A 17,451-nucleotide genomic window follows, 5' to 3' on the forward strand; every position below is an offset into this window, starting at 1 on the left:
TTAAATGGTTTATGCAAAACCTATCCAGTTGTGATTTTTAGGTCTCTCTAGTATCTTTAAATCACCTATTTCTATTTATGGTATCTTTAATGCATTAAAATGCAAAACAAGAATTAAAAGGTCTGTGCTAAAGACATTCAATGGTGATTTCAGATCTCTTGTATGTTCAATTCATTAACATGAAAAACAAGAATTAAATCGTTTGTGCAAAAAACAATCAATCGTGTGATTTTCAGATCTCTTTTATTTTTACATCATTTATTTGTATCTATTTACACGGTGGAATATTTTGTTTGAAGTTAGAGAACATATATAATGAGTGCACAACATGCGGAGCCTTTTATACTGTCAAATACTTAACCTTGCTAAAAATGGTGTGCTTTTTATGTACTAGAAAGGATTTCAGAGTGGTTAGCTCTGGGAAAATTTACATTTCTTACTATAACCTTCCAGAAGCGTTGGAACTTTCAGATGACGTAAGAGGTTGATACGCTCTTTCAAATCGTTCTTTGAAGCACTGGAAAGTTCCTAACCCTACTATTCTTTTTGTGTAGAAATACACATATGCCAAATAGCATAACAACCAACCAACAATGCTCGCTGCTATGATAGCTAAGGCCAAAACTAGTTTCTCAATAATTTCTTTCCATCCGTGAATCTCTGTTGCCACCAGCCAAAAATATCCAAAATTAGGCATTGCACATTCAAAAGTAAGTTAATAATAAAACTACATAAAAATATCTAACCATATGAAAGGAATTTCAACATTTGGAAGCTTACAACAACAATTACCATAATCACCATAACATTTATCATAAGAAAAATGAATCATTCAATAATGTCTTTTACATTCATTTTCTTTCACATCATATAGATTAGAGGATATCCATCTTTGATTTCTACATGTTTCTCTCTTCTTCTTTGCTATCCTCCCCTCAGTTTTTCTTGTCTATTATTTTCAATTTAATACAAAACATACAACTGCAACCAAAAAAAAGGAACGCCAATTTCTGACAATGTGATTCTTATTTTAAAAATAAATGCTTTTTAATATTTATGTACTACTGTGTATCACTTATGAATATTATGCTTTTGCACCACCAACTGCTTTCAAAGCACCATAACGTTAGCTTTGGAAGCAATAGCAGAAAATAGGTCACAACAACTTAAAATATTCCAGCGGTAATATGAAAATCAGACAACCGAAGAATCTCAGCATAAAAGACGAGACAAATGGACCATTCACCAATGGAAGCTTCGAATCTGCCAGGTCATATAGATAACCAAAACTTTATATTGCACAATAACTCAATAATATAGCATATTACATGCTAATGGCAATCCTTTTGTGAGCATCAAGGTGTCTTCACCCAATATCTCAATCGTGCATCACTCCTGTCTCACACACACACACATGCTACTTCACCCAATATCTCACTCGCGCATCACTCCTCTCACACACACACACACACATGCTACAACCATATAATGAGATATATCCATCTGCTAAAACTATCGATTATCCGTTAGCTAGAAAGGTGGTTAGCACATTTTCCAACATTCTTGCATTGGCAATCTTTTACAGGGTTCTACTCAAATGGAATCCCTACAACAAGTGAATTTATTTCCATTGACTAATTTTGTAAATGCATCTGCATCATTTTCCTGTGTCCTGCATTTTCTCAAGACACCTAGGCCGCTATCTCCTATTTCTCTCACGGAAATGTACTTAACTTCTATATGCTCGCTCCTTGCATGAAATGTAGGATTGTTAGCTAAAGCTATAGGACTTTGGCTGCCACAATGAACAACCAATCCTCCTCGCTTGAATCAAGTGTCCTAACATAAATCTTTTACCTAGATCACTTCCTTGAAAGCGTCAGTAGCGATATATTCTTCCTTGGCACTTAATAAGGCGACAATGGGTTGCCTTATTCCCATCCAGCTCATTGCCCTCCTCCAAACAAGGTAAGGAGACAAGCTCTCCAACTGAATCCCTGCATCAAGTGAATTTATCTCCCTAGGTTTTCTCAAGAGAGCTATGCCACTATCTATGATTTCTGTGACAAAATGAGACTTAACTTCTATATTCCTTGTCCTTGCATGGAATATAGATTCTTAGCTAAAGCTGCCGCACTCTGGCTGTCACAATGAACCAATTCTCCTCGCTCAAATCCAATTTCCTTACACAACCTCTTTAACCAGATCTTTTCCTTGTAAGCCTCAGTAGCAGCTATGCATTATTCCTTGGTACTAGATAAGGCAACAATGGGTTGCCTTTTTCTCATCCAAAGCATTGCTCCTCCAAACAAGGTAAAGACATAGGCTCTCCAATGGAATCGCAGCACCAAGTGAAATTATATCCATGCACTAATTTTTTGCATATATCTGCACCATTTTACTCTATCATGTGTTTCTCCAATATAGTTATACCACTATCTATTGTTTTTTGTTAATTTGCCAGTTCAATGACAAATTCCAATCATGGAACTAAATTCCTCTTTCCGAGAAGACCAATTTTGACATTTGAAGCACTGGATTTGGATAAAGGCAAGTGTATTTTTGAAGTGAAGCCCACAATGTCACATTTGATAGGTCGGCCCTAAAGTGAAATTGGACACTCTTGGACATCATTATCAAGTCAAGTGACCCTCATTTGGGCATCATTATAAAGCATCTTCTTCTTCTCTCTTTTTTGGATTGATTCGCACAAGTTTGAAGTGGGTTTGCGGAATTTGGTTCGTACATGTCCGAAATTGCAAGCTCTGAAGCCTGCATGTGTGATTAGGGTTTGTGGTTTCCAAGTGCAGGGTTGACACAAGAAATTTTCAGCTACAACCGCATGCATCCAGGCCTATCTGTGCGGCTAGAAAGTTCCAACGGCATGCATGACTCACCCTCCATGAGGCTGTGGGTGATATCCATAGGGGAAAATTTCTCCTAGATGGTCCTCAGTCGATAGCCAACAACCTCTTGCAACCACCAGATAGCTCTATGTGCCACCATCTGAGACAACCATTACGATCTCTCACCCATCTGTTATGATCGTATGTATAAAGGTGGGGCCTTCCAACAACGAAGATATGCCTTTCATTATGTAGTTGGGTATTTTGGCTTATTTATCATGAACACTTTTTTGCATGGATTAGTGGGGGGATTCGGTAGAAAAAATGGGCTTGGTTTGTACTCTTGTCTCCTTTGTCCAACTTGGTGGTTAACCTTGTATCCTAGTCCTGCAGGATCTCCTTTATTGGCTACTAGCTTTAGGAGTGCCACTACATGGAAAACCCTGATTTTGGTTGCGTGGTTTTGCTTCCCGACACCATATACATCACTCCCCTTTGCTCATTATAACCCCTTCTCATATATTTCCCATTCGTGTCCACATTTTCCCATTGGGTTCACAAGGTGTTAGCCTCCCCCTCCCTTTGTCCACACTCTGGGTCGGGCTTTGAACAGTGCCGTGGAGGTTGATGTAGCTGAAAAGAAGTAAAAAGCATAATTTGGCCACTATCAACAGGAAATGTACCACAAAATGCAAAATATGGTCAGGACATACAAATTTAGCATGTGGGCAAAAGCCAACATGAGCTCTACCCCTATCATTATGGCCATCACCCTGATTCCTAGGGCCCCTATATGAGCCCCCTACATCACTAAGTAACCCACGATTGTCCCAACCCCTAGTGGGCAATGAGCTGCCCAACCTTAGGGGGGTATTCACTGTTATATCATGCACATCACGCTCTCATCCTCTAGAGCCCTGAGCATTTATAAAAAGAAAAACCAATAAAAGGAAAAAGGCATATGAAGAATGGTGGAAAAACAAAGGTCGGGGTAACTCATGTACCACGATTTCTCCCTCCTACTTCTATACACCCAAGTGTGGGTTTCACTTATCATAGCTACCCTTGTATTGTGGCATGTGGCTTGGAGCCTTCCCCTGATGCCCCACTCTATCCCATCACATATTCACATGACACTTGCCTCTTGATGGATGTAACATGGACTTGTCACTCCTTAAGAGGTTGCAACCACCTAATATGGTCCTTGGTTAACCTTCTTCTTGAACTTGGAGACACTTGTACACTCTAAAGCCCATTATGGAAGGGCATGCCACTATGAAATGTCCACTTGGTTCCATGATTTGAAGTCCATTTAATCAATTGCACTAATGATTTATTGTACTGGACGGTGAGCAAATGCACTAAATCTTATACAAGATTGCAGGTGGGTCTTCATCTTGGGTTTGGTCTCCTTATACAGGGTCCAAGCCCTCCATAGGGCCATATTGGCATCTGTAGGGTGAGCGTTGAGAGCCATGAGCCTCCACTATAGTAGAGAGAAAATTTCCACATCATGGGATCCATCAGCACCATCCATCGCTTACTCGTGTTCCACTTATTTGATGATGATGATGATGATGCACCAAGACCACCTTGCCCAACCAGCTACACTCTTGCACCACACCCTTAGCAGTTGATCCAGGGCCAAGATGAGGTTGTGTCTCACCATGGGAGACAAAGGGAGGGCTTGCATCACTCTTACAACCATTACAAATGGGATACAGACTAGTTCAATCCATTTGGAGACTCATGAGGATATTTTGTTCCCCCATGCCACTTGGGAGCACCACAAGTCATTCGCTTGGAGATAAAGAGGCCATCCCCTTTATCACTATATTTGGAGCCCTTCCATTCATTTTGGAACATATTGGACTCCACTAGGTCTTTCAATGTCCCTTCGACCTATTGTATCTATCATTTATCCCTCTTGAAAGGCTTATTTTCATGTTGTGAAGCTATTTTGGTGGGCTTATCACCAAGTAATGTTATTTTGTACATTATTTTATTAGTTGGGGCATCACTAGGCCTGATTAGGCAAATTTAACCCTTAAAGGATGATATAAGTTGATGAGAGGCTCATTCTCTTCCCATCATCACTTAGATTTGGATCTCCACTTCTTTTGGAATTTTCTTATAGCTAGTGGAGGACGAATGGGATAATCTTTGATGCATTTTGACATTTGGAAATCTTATCTTAGTCTTGGAGCTTTGATTTTGTCTGTCTTTGATAGTTGGATATATTTGCTATACTTGTAAGTGCTTTTTCATGGTCTATTTCTCTATTTCATGTCACATGTATAATGTATGGAATTTTCGCTCATGGAATTTATGTTTGTGTCCTAATTGAAGTGCGAATTTGATTTTGTGAGGGTTTTGCATATATCACATGTATAGTATAGTGAATACATGTTCCTAGGTGTATATTATCAATATAGTTGCCTTGATAAGTCATCAAATTGCAGCAATAAGAAGTGTAAATTTCTTTGGTAACCTAGTTGCTGCCTTTAGGGCTATACGAAGTTGTTGAGGAACTCCTTGATTAGGTAAAAGAAACTCCAAAGGTTGAAATCTCATTGACTCCATTCTCCCAATATACTAAGCATTGGTCTAATCCTTGACGATCACTTCAACGAACATCTTTTCACCGCCCTCTCTCTCTTTTCTAAGCCTTAACCCTAATGTCTCATAGGGCATTGTTATCGCTCAAACTAGCAGGGGTCCTAGGAGGGATTCCTATAGAGCAACTACTACATCAAGTGGCCACAATGGAGCAATATCCCACTGTCACCTCAACTAAAGCTCCCTACTCTTTACAGACTTTCATTGATGGAGGAGACTCAGTATTAGGGAAATCACTAGAAGGAATGTATCAATAGTGTAAGGGTAGTGATTTCAAAGTCCATTCAAAGGACAATCTCTAATGATAAGGATTGCTTGCTTTGGAAGCAAGATGGATGGCTCTCCAAGGAAGGCTAGAAAGAAACTTAGACCTAGGCTTTGAGGGGTATGTCTTGATATGGAGTGTAGTAAGCTAAAGACTCCTAGAAGAATAGGGTTTCTAAGCAATCCTTATGAAATTGGAGTGACAAGTTTGCAGGACCACAAAGAAGCCCTAGAGGACCCAAATGAGGTCTAGGGTGCAGCGTAAGACTTCAAATAGATGGACTTGACCGAGTAAGGTAGGAGAAAAGCATCAAAGAGGTAAGATTTGACTTGAAATCTAGATGCAATGATCCTTAATGAAACCACCAATCAAAGGAAACCTAGGGAAGAAATGTTCTTTGAGCTAGGGCTTGAGATAACTTGAAATTCCATCGTCAGAATAGCTTCAAAATTGGAGGACCTCTCAAGGACACATCAACGCAGTTCTTGACCAAGTTTCATGAATTTTGGATGGCTACAATTAATTTCGTGTGATGCCCTAGGAGACCTACAAAGGTTAGGGTTTAGAAAAGGTGGAGAGGCAGTGAAAGAGATCTTCATTTTGATGATCACCTCGAGACTAGACTAGTGCCTAGCCTATTGGGAGAATGGAGTCAATACAATCCAAAGTTTAGAGATGTCTTATACCCAATCAAGGAGTCTCCTAGCAACTTTGCATGGCCCTAGAGGCAACAACTAGGTCACTAGGAAAGTTTATACTTCTTTGATGTTGCAATTGATGACTTATCAAGGTAATAATGAACAATCATATACCTCTAGGACATTTATTCACCATACATTTGCATGAAACATATGAAAAACCCTCACAAAGACAAGTTCAACAAATTTGCATTTCATTAAGGTAACTACACCAGCTTCATAAATGAAAATGTTCATTCATTGCACAGGGGACAAGACATGAGAAATAAACCATGAAAATGACACAAGTATGGTGAAAATCCTCCAATCATCAATAGACAAGAAAATTGAAGCTCCAAGATAAAAGATAAGCTCTTCCAAACATCGAAATGCATCAATAACCCAATTCATCCATCAATAAGGCTAGTGAAATTCTCATTAAGAGATACAAGTCCAAATCCAAGTGATGATCAAATGAAATAATCATCACATCAATATATATCCTCCCTAAGGGGTTCGATTTGCCTAACAAGGCCTAATAATGCCCCAACTAATAAAATAATGTACCAAAATAACATTTCTTTGTGACAAGCCCACCAAGATAACTCCATAATACAAAAACAAGCTTCCCAAGAGGGCAAAATATGAGATACAACAGGTCGAAGGGTCATTGAAGAGGCCTAGGGGAGTCCAATGTGTGCCAAAGTGGAAGGATGGACTCCAAACATAGTGATCAAAAGGTCGACCCCTTGATATCCAAGAACATGACCTGTGGTGCCCCCAAGTGGGTATGGGGGCACAAAACATCGTCATGGGTCTCCAAATGGATCGAGCAAGCCTACATTCCATCTGTAAGGGTTGTAAGAACGATGCAAGCCCTCCCATTGTCTCCCATGAGAGACACATCCTCATATGGGCCTTGGATCAGTTGCCAAGTGTGTGGTGCAAGAGTGGAGCAGGTTGTGCAAGGTGGTCCAGGAGCATCATCATCGTCCAATAGGTGGAACACGAGCAAGTCATGAGTAAAGCTGAAGGATCTCATGGAATGACAATCTGCTCTTTGCTATGGTGGAGACCCATGGCTTTCAACGCTCACCCTACAAATTCCAATATGACCCTCTGGAGGGCTTGGACCTCGTATAGGGATATCAAAGCCCAAACGAAGACTAACTTGCGATCTTGTATAAGATCCAATGTGTCCCCTCACCTTCTAGTATAACCAAACATTAGTGCAATTGAGTAAATGAGCTTACAAATAATGGAAATAAGTGGACACTTCATAGTGGCATGCCCTTCCATAATGGGCTTTAGAACATACAAATGTCTCTAACTTCGAGAAGAAGGTTAATCAATGACCCTATTAGGTGGTTTTAGCCTCTAATGGGGTGACATGTCCATGGTACATCCATCAAATGGTAGGTGGTATGTGAAATAATGATGGAATAGAGTGAGGAATTAGGGGAAGGCTTTAAGCCACATGCCACAATATAAGGGCAACTAAAATAGGGGAAGCCCACACTTGGGTAGATGAATGTAAGAGGAAGCAATCGTGGTACATGAGTTATCCTGGCCATTGTTTTTCCACCCTTCTTCATATGCCTTTTGTCTTTTATAGATTTTCTTTTGTAACTGCTCGAGGATCCAAGGGATGACCCCCTTAAGGTGGGGCAACTCATCGCCCACCAGGGGTTGGGACAATCATGGGTTCCTTAATGATGTAAGGGGCCAATATGAGGGGCCCTAAGAACTAGGGTGATGGCCATGATGATAGGGGTAGAGCTCGTGTTTGGCTTTTTCCCACGTGCTAAATTTGTATGTCCTGGCCATCTTTTGCATTTTATGGTACATTTCCTGTTGAGAGTCACCAAATTATGCTTTTTCTTTTCTTTTAGCTGCATCAACCTTTGGGGCATTGTTCCAAGCCCGGCCCAAAGTGTGGGAAAGGGGGAGGGGAGGCTAACTACTTGTGGACCCAATGTAGACCCGAATGGAAAATATGGTGAATGGGGTTATAATGAGCAATGGGGGAGTGATGTATATGGTGTTGGGAAGCGGGACAACGCAACCAAAATCGAGGTTTCCCATGTAGTGCCACCCCTAAAGCTGGTAGCCAATAAAGGAGATCCCACAGAACTGGGATACAAGGTTAACCATCAAATTGGGCAGAGTAGACAAGAGTACAAATCAAGCCCACTCTTTTTGTCGAACCCCCCCACTAATTCATTGCCCAAAAGTGTCCATGATAAGTAAACAAAAATACCCAACTACACAATGAAAAGCCATACCTTCGGGGTTGGTAGCCCACCTTCAAACACATGATCATAACAGATGGGCGATGGAGCATAGTGTCACATTGAGTTATCTGGTGGTTTCAAGGGGTTGTTGGCTATCGGCTGAGTACCATTTACTGTTGATTTTGGGTAGCATCGGATGTGCTCTAGCCACGAAATTTGGTGGAGAAGTTGGGGCACATAAGATCTCCAATACCCAGAAAGGGTTTGGGCAGATTCTAAACAGATCAAGAGATATTAAAATAATTATTATTTTTAATGGAGGGAAAATAAAATATTAATGTGTATTAATATGAATCTGTGTTAGAATGGTCCAAAAGACATCGATCAAGCCAAATCTAATCTTAGTCGTTGATTAAGGACTTAATATCGGTCATTAAGATGTCAACAGAAAATGTATAAGAGGAGGCTTGAAGGGCACTTGGAGAACACACTGAGGGAGACCAATCAGTTTAATTTCTGGAGCGGGGTCCGCTGAGAAATTGCACCACTGGTCTGGAGAGCAATCAGGAGGCAACAAGTACGGAACAGAGAGACGGGAGATTAGCGTAGAAGAGGCAGATGTAGAGCCAGAGGAAGCCACACAGAAGCAATAGAGACTGTGCAGAGCTAGAAGGGCATGCGTCATCCATGCAGAGGTTGCAGGAGTGACGCAGAAGCCCAGAGAGGTTGCGCAGAGCCTCAATAGGCTGACGTAGAGGGTTTCAGGCTGTAGCAAAGGTCAGTAGGGCCTATGCTGGGCTTAGAAAAGTGCTGGAAGTTTGTCTATCTGTGGGTAAGCCGGTTTGGCACCCTATTGTACAAGAAAATTGCTAAATAATAAAATCCTCCATTGTTGCACCAATTTTCCCACATTGGGTTTTTTTCGAGGAAATTAGTCCAAAATAACTGTGTCAATGTGTGCATATGTTTGTTTTTATATTACGATGTGATATCTACAACAGTATTTATTTTAATGTTTGTTGAAGTAATTTCATGTATAACTTATGATGAAATAAGTAGGAAAAATAAATCAGTTGCTGCAGTGATAGAATTTTCACATGGTATCAGAGGAAGTAATCAGAGACAAAAAGGGAAAATCAGTTATGGGTTGAGACCACGATGCAGAGGCATCCACCTCAGGGGACTCACGCAAATTTTCAGAAGATTGCACAAGAGAGAGAGATTTTGATTTCTCTATGTTGGCTTCCAGGTTGGAAGAAGAAGTGGCGTGCATGACTAGTGCTGCATCATCAGAAGTATGGTATATAGACAGTGGAGCCTCATGGCATATGACATGAATCAGGGAGTGTTTCTCAGAATATCGAGAAGAGAAGATGAACTTTCAAATCACCATGGGGAACAAGGCAAAGTGTACTCCAATAGGAAAGAGTACCATAGTTTTTCAGATAGGAATCGGGAGAGCGTAGTGTTACTTGGGAGCGGGAATGAAAACGGGAGTGGGAGCGACATTTTCAGAAGCTCCCGATTTGGGAGAGAATCCCGGAGTGTTTTTTATATAATATATATAATTTTTATTTTTTGATACATATATGTCAACAAAAACATGTAGAATAATGAATTAGATATAAAAAACATAAAAAATCATAGATTGAACCACATAACAACAATCACCTAGAAGTTATAATCTTCATCAACCACGTCCATAAGTTAGTAACATAGTAACATACAACATATTGAGTCTCATGATTCATCAATCTTAAAGTTTCAAGCTTTCAAAATTCAATATATAACATTTATCATCATTGATCACCAAAGTTGTACTTGTAAGCTAAGTGTGACCATTACAACAAATAATATCTAACATGAAATGGAATGTTATAAAATGAAATGAAATGCAACAACTTTCAACTTTCATGAAGCATCATATTCATAATTCATTACTAATGAATTATAATTGCCAACTTCAAACTTAAATTGTCATATATTGTTTAAAAAAATATCATAATAAATATAAAAGAGTCAATAGTTATAAAAACTACTAGAAACTAGAAAAGAGAAGTAAATCTATTATCTATTTCTTATGCTTGGGCCTCTTGCCACCACGAGAAATGTCTAATTTTTTAGTCTTGTTGGAAAATCAGGATCTTTGTCATTAATATCACCCTCTAAGCATTAATATCTAGAGGTATCTTTGTCATTATCTCTGTATTTGTATAGGGATCTTTGTCATTAATATCACCCTCTAAGCATTAACATAAGATAGAAAAAGCATAGCATGTCAAGTCAATATTTTGTTTGAGTGATGCATACGTTTTTAGGAGGGTCGTGATAGAGGAGTTCGACAACCAATGTCACTAACATCAAGGTACATAAAAGGATTGGTGCTCTTGATTAAATAAGAGTTCCATACCCTAATACATGACAAAATTCAATGGAAACATTGCAATCCCCCAATCCTGAAATCCTGAAAAACTGATAAGTCTGTTGGATTTTGAATGAAATCTAAAATTCTACTTTCTCCATATGAAATCCAATGAGGTCGGAACCACTCTCAAACATCCTGAGTCATTTCATGGTAATGTTAAAAATTTAAGTAAAAAGATAAAAATGAAGATCAAGGAGAATGTCACTTTTACTTTAAGAATTTAACATTACCATGAATAGCATATCAATACTAGGGCCATAGACTTGATCATTAAGCTTCCCACTCAAAAATTATTTGTTTCTTTAAAAAAAATTGCAAAAAAAGACAAAACGCTCCCGAAAACGCAGGAGCGAATTTTTTTTTAGGGAGCGTGCTCCCAACCTACTCCCGAGTCGCTCCTGCCCTGAACACGGATTGGGAGTGGGATCGAGGGGGACGGGCGCTCCCCGGCGACACTGGGAGAGCGGTTCCGTGCCACAAATGTGCTGCATTTGCCAGGATTGGGGATGAACTTACTTTCCGTGTCACAACTACAAGGCAAGGGCTATGACGTCTACTTCATCAAGGAAAAGGTATACGTCAAACACCCGAGCTGGAAAAAGAAAGTGCAGATTGGGATCAAAAGTAATTAGTTGTACATATTACAACTAGAATCTCCAATGGCACTAATAGGCAGTCTTGGGGACAAAGACTTGAACGAACTATGGCACAGAAGGATGGGTCACTTGCACCATGGAGCTCTGAGAATTCTCAGGAGCACTGTAACAGGAGTTCCGAATCTGAGTACGGAACAAGATGATGTATGCAGGGGATGCGCTCTAGGAAAGTATGCAAAGGCGACATTTCATAGGAGCAACCACAGGGCCAAGAGTGTACTAGGATTGATACACTCAGATATCTGCGAAGCTATGTCCATCAAAGCATTCAACAGTGCCGAGTATTTCCTTACCTTCATTGATGACCACTCGAGGAAACTTGGATCTATTTTCTGAACACCAAGGATGAGGTTTTCTGTCGATTCAAGGAGTTCAAGGCTCTAGTGGAGAATCTGACAGGTAAGAAAATAAAAGTCTTTCACTCAGATAACGGTGGAGAATATGTCGATAAGAACTTCACTGATTATTGCGCTGAGGGCATCAGAAGAGAGTGGAAAGCTCCCTACAATCCGGAGCAAAATGGGGTGGCAAAAAGGAAAAACAGGACTATTGTAGAAGCAGCTAGGGCCATGTTGTATGATCAGGATATGCCAAAATTCCCGTGGGCAGAAGCATGCAACACAACTGTCTACGTTCAGAATAGGACTCCTCATCGGTCATTGGGCAAGATTACTCTAGAGAAAGTCTTCACTGGGAAGACACCTGAAGTCAATCATTTCAAGATATTTAGGAGTTTGGCATATTGTCGCATACCCGAAGAAAAGAGGAAGAAGTTGGATCAGACTGTAGAAAAGGGGTATCTGGCAGGATATAGCGAGAATGCTAAGGCATATAGGATCTATCTTCCAGAGAGCAGGAAGGTAGTAGTACGACAAGATGTAAAGTTCATGGAGGATAGAGCTTTCAAAAGATCTCGCGAAATGCCTTCCAAGGAGCAGTCGAAAGAGGATACGTTGGTCATGCCTCTCCAGCCAACGGATGTGAAGAATCCTTCCTCAGATCAGGAAGATTCTCAGGATGAGGAAGAGGAGCGAAAAGAAGCACCTATTGGTAGAGGATGAACCAGCAGAGAACTTCGTCAGATTCTGTGTGATGCAGAAAACTTCATCGGAGAGCCAAGGAATAGAAAAAGGGAGCGAAAACAGCCAGACAAGTATCAGGAGTTAGTAGCTCAGGATGGAGAGCCTGCCAGCTTCAAGGAGGCAGCTCAGCGTCAAGTCTAGCTAGATGCGATGGTGGAGAAGTATAACTCCATAATGGTAAACGATGTCTGGGAGGTGGTGTCAAGGCCTCAAGACAGATCTGTGGTAGGTTTAAGATGGATCTACAAGATCAAATATGTTGTGGACGATAGTATTGAAAAATACAAGGCCAGGTTTGTGGCTACGGGGTATGCTCAAAAGGAAGAGATTGACTATGAGGAAACCTTCGCCCTGGTAGCCAGGTATACATCTATTAGGACCGTGATATCTCTTGCAGCCCAGATGGGATGGGAGATCCATTAGATGGATGTCAAGATGACATTTTTGAACGGGGTAATAGAAGAAGAAGTATACATTGAACAACCAAAGGGCTTTGAAACTCATGAGAAGAAGTCTCATGTATGCAGACTGAAGAAAGCCTTGTATGGGCTGAAGCAAGCGCCAAGACCGTGGTATGGTCGAATAGATGGCTACTTGCAGAAGATGGGGTTTGTCAAGAGTGACTCAGATCCGAATCTCTACTATTTGGTCGTAGAGAGCGAGCCACTTATCTTAGTATTATATGTGGATGATCTCTTCCTGACAGGATCATCTAGACTTATTGAAGACTGCAAGAAAAATCTAGCCATAGAGTTCGATATGAAGGATCTAGGACGAATGCACTATTTCCTAGGGTTGGAAGTTTGGCAACAGAAAGGAGAAATCTTCCTTGGACAAGGAAAGTATGCTACAGAAATCCTGAAAAGCTTCGTGATGGGAGACTATAGACCTATGGCTACGCCATTGATCACCAACTGGAAGAAGATTGATGCATCAGAAGACAAGGATGTCGATCCCATCCTATACCAATAGCTCATAGGGTCCCTGATGTATCTAGTCAATACCAGGCCAGATATTTGCTACGCTGTCAACACCCTCAGTCAATTCATGGTGGAACCAAAGAGGGTTCATTGGGCAACAGCCAAGCACGTTCTCGGGTATTTACAGGTGATAATTGATTGTGGGCTCTTATACAACAAGGGGGAGGATATCAGGTTGAGTGGATTTACTGATGCAGATTGGGCAGGAAGTTCAGTGGATGAGAAAAGTACCTCTAGGTACTGTTTCAACATTGGATCAGGAATAACCTCCTGGTGCAGTAGGAAACAGAAGTCTGTGGCTCTGAGCTCGCCTGAGGCAAAATATATGATAGCAAGCACAGCTTCATGTGAGGCCATATGGCTTAGAAAACTGCTGGTAAACCTATTCAGAAGAAATATGGAGGCGACCAGGATCATGTGTGATAATTAAAGTTGCACCAAATTCTCTGAGAATCCAGTATTTCATGATAGGTCAAAGCATATTGATATCCGATGTCACTTTGTCAGAGATTGTGTCCAATGAGGAGCTGTACAATTGAGCTACACTCCTACAGCGGAACAAGTGGTAGATATCCTCACCAAGGCCCTTGGAAAGTCAAAATTTGACTACTTCAGGGAAAAGATGGGGATGGTAAAGAACCCTTTTCAGAAGTAGTGTGTTAGCAGCACGAATGAAGAGGGAGTTGCAGTGCAGATGAAGTGTTGGGAGAAAGGACCAACAGCAACACAGATGCAGAGGAAGTTGTAGTGCGGATGCAGTGTTGGGAGAAAGGACTAGCAACAACACGGATGCATAGGGAGCTGTCGTACAGATGCAGTAGTGGCAGTGGCATAGTCATGGGTAGCAGTATAGGAGGCAACAGTGTAAAGGATGTTGGGCAAGAAGGCCTGGCATCAGCACAGGTACCGATGCCGGAAAATCAAAGTAATACTCAGTGAGGAGTATTGCTAGAGCACAGTCCTCGCTAAGAGGGAGTGTTGATTTTGGGTAGCATCGGATGTGCTCTAGCCACGAAATTTGGTGGAGATGTTGTGGCACATAAGATCTCCAATACCCAGAGAGGGTTTGGGCAGTTTCTAAACAGATTAAGAGATATTAAAATAATTAATATTTTTAATGGAGTCCCTAAGTCTAAACTTAGGGAAAATAAAATATTAATGTGTATTAATATGAATCTATGTTAGAATGGTCCAAAAGACATGGATCAAGCCAGATATAATCTTAGCCGTTGATTAAGGACTTAATCTCGGTTGTTGAGATGTCAATAGAAAAAATATAAGAGGAGGCTTGAGGGGCACTTGGAGAACACACTGAGGGAGACCAGCCAATTCAATTTCTGGAGCGGGGTCTGCTGAGAAATTGAACCAGTGGTCTGGAGAGCAGTCAGGAGGCAGCAAGTACGGAATAGAGAGACGGGAGATCAGCGTAGAAAAGGCAGACGCAGAGCCAGAGGAAGCCACGCAAAGGCAACAAAGACTGCACAGAGCCAGAAGGGCTTGCGTCATCCACGTAGAGGCTGCAGGAGTGACGTGGAAGCCTTGAGAGGCTACGCAGAGCCTCAGTAGGCTGACGCAGAGGGTTTCAGGTTGACGCAAAGACTTTTAGGCTGTAGCAGAGGTCAGTAGGGCCTACGCCGGGTTTAGAAAAGTGCTAGAAGTTTGTCTATCTGTGGGTAAGCCAGTTTGGCACCCTGTTGTACAAGAAAATTGCTGAATAATAAAATCCTCCCTTGCTGCACAGGTTTTCCCACATTGGGTTTTTTCCGGGGACATTAGTCCAAAATAACTGTGTCAATGTGTGCATATGTTTGTTTCTGTATTACGGCGTGATATCTGCAAAAGTATTTATTTTAATGTTTGTTGAAGTAATTTCATGAATAACTTATGATGAAATAAGTAGGAAAAATAAATCTGTTGTTGTAGTGATAGAATTTTCACATCTAGGAGAAAAAATTTCTCTTATGGATACTACCCACTGGTGGTGGGTAACATTTGGCTCCAACTAGGACATGATCTCTCAGAAGAGTGCACAAACGTACTCGAACGAGGAGGTCATGAGAACACCAGCAATCTCTTGGTACCGCAGACCTGTTACCTGCACATGTCAAAGACCAAGCACAAGGGGCAGCATGTTTTTGTGTGATAGTCTGATACTCCATCATGGTATCCTTCCAAACCTGCTGGACTATTGCCTCCTCATAACTAGAAGGCTCAGAATCGATGATGCTATTTAGCAATGTTGTATAGCTCGAGAACCTTTGTGGTTGTTTACTCTCCCTAAAAGTACCTTTGGGAGCTGCCTGCCCTTCTACATCCTACAAAGTGTCAGCAACATCTCTCAGTAGATCCGAAAGCTCTGTTGGCTCCTCCTGATAATCTAAAGGATGATCATCTAGAATAGATGGACCTATACCTACATCCTTTGAAGCTTCCTGCTCCTCGTTATCAATCTCCATATGAGACTCACATGAGTTGATACTGTCTGTCAGGCCAGGAGGTAACTCCTCAAAACGAATTGTGTTTTTTCATTAAGGTTGATCATAGATATATTCATGGAGGGAGAGACTCTTGGGCTTCATCTCCCAGTGTCTCTTCATATTCCAATTCTCCTTATTTTCTATTTACACTATTTTACATGGAATTACCTAATCCCAAAGATTAGGTGTCAACATTCCCCCCCTTAATCTAAAGGGATGTTGGTGAGTCCAAGCATCGTTCTGAATCTTTTGAACTTTTCTCTTCCAAGCGCTTTGGTGAAGATGTCTACAATCTGCTCATTTGTGGAACAATGTCGTAGGTGAATTGTCTTAGCCTCAACATGATGTTGAATCAGATGGTATTTTGTATTGATATGCTTTGTTTGATCATGCAACTTTGGGTTCTTGGCCAAATTTATCGTAGAAGTGTTGTCAATCATGAGAGGAGTTGAATGCACTTGTTTCTCCTGCAAATCTTCCATAATTTTCCTAAGCCACACAATTTCCTTTGTTGCTTCAGCTGATGCTGCATATTTTTCCTCTGTTGTGGAATCTGCTAGAACTGATTGTTCACATGAACTCCAAGAGAGAGCTCTTGATCTAAGACTCATAGCATAACCTGAAGTAGATACCCCAATTTCTTTATCTCCATCGATGTCTAAATCAGATTATTGTAGAAATTTCTGTTTTCCCACCCCGGTTTTCAGTTTCACCTTATTTCTCCCATGTAGTTAAATGCCCTTTCCCATAACCATACATTTAACAAGCTGAAAAAATAAATATTGCTGAAAACACAAATTCTGGAAATTTTACAAAATGCTGGAAATTGCAGAAATAAAAATCAACAGTAATAAACAGCTTTTAAAACACATTTAAACACTGAGATTTTCGGTCAACTTGACCCTGGAAAAACCCCCTACAACTCTTGGGGAAAACCAGTTTGAGAGCTCTTCTTTATTTCTGGAAAATGCCTTTTTAGAGTGAGAAAATTTTCAGCAAAAAATCAGCAAAACAAATTTTTCCAGCAAGCAAACTTATATGTTTTTCAGCTAACAGACAATCTGGAAAATACGTTGTACGAGCTGTACGGACCGTACGGACCGTGCAGACTGTACGGACATCCGTACAGACTGTACGACAAACCTCGAAATTCGTGCAGAAAATCGCCTCCTCGATATTCGTGCCTGAAA

General features: G+C 40.8%; 1 protein-coding gene across 3 annotated transcripts in view; it reads right to left on the reverse strand.

The window, feature by feature from the left end:
• Positions 1-226: 226 nt before the first annotated feature.
• The window catches only part of LOC149221744 (uncharacterized), a 241,659-nt gene continuing 224,434 nt past the window's right edge, over positions 227-17,451 (reverse strand). Inside the window, exon 3 of one of the 3 annotated variants that reach the window (XM_089385219.1) lies at positions 227-660. In XM_089385219.1, the coding sequence (XP_089241345.1) occupies positions 440-660 (221 nt within the window). In that variant the 3' untranslated portion in view covers positions 227-439. The remainder of the gene's footprint in view (positions 661-17,451) is intronic. The other 2 variants (XM_089385220.1, XR_016249384.1) reach the window with 2 other exon arrangements.

Source organism: Pinus tabuliformis, chromosome Q (genome assembly GCF_031772625.1).
Source record: "Pinus tabuliformis cultivar Carrire ecotype Pingquan chromosome Q, CPIR1, whole genome shotgun sequence".
Lineage (NCBI taxonomy): Eukaryota > Viridiplantae > Streptophyta > Pinopsida > Pinales > Pinaceae > Pinus > Pinus tabuliformis.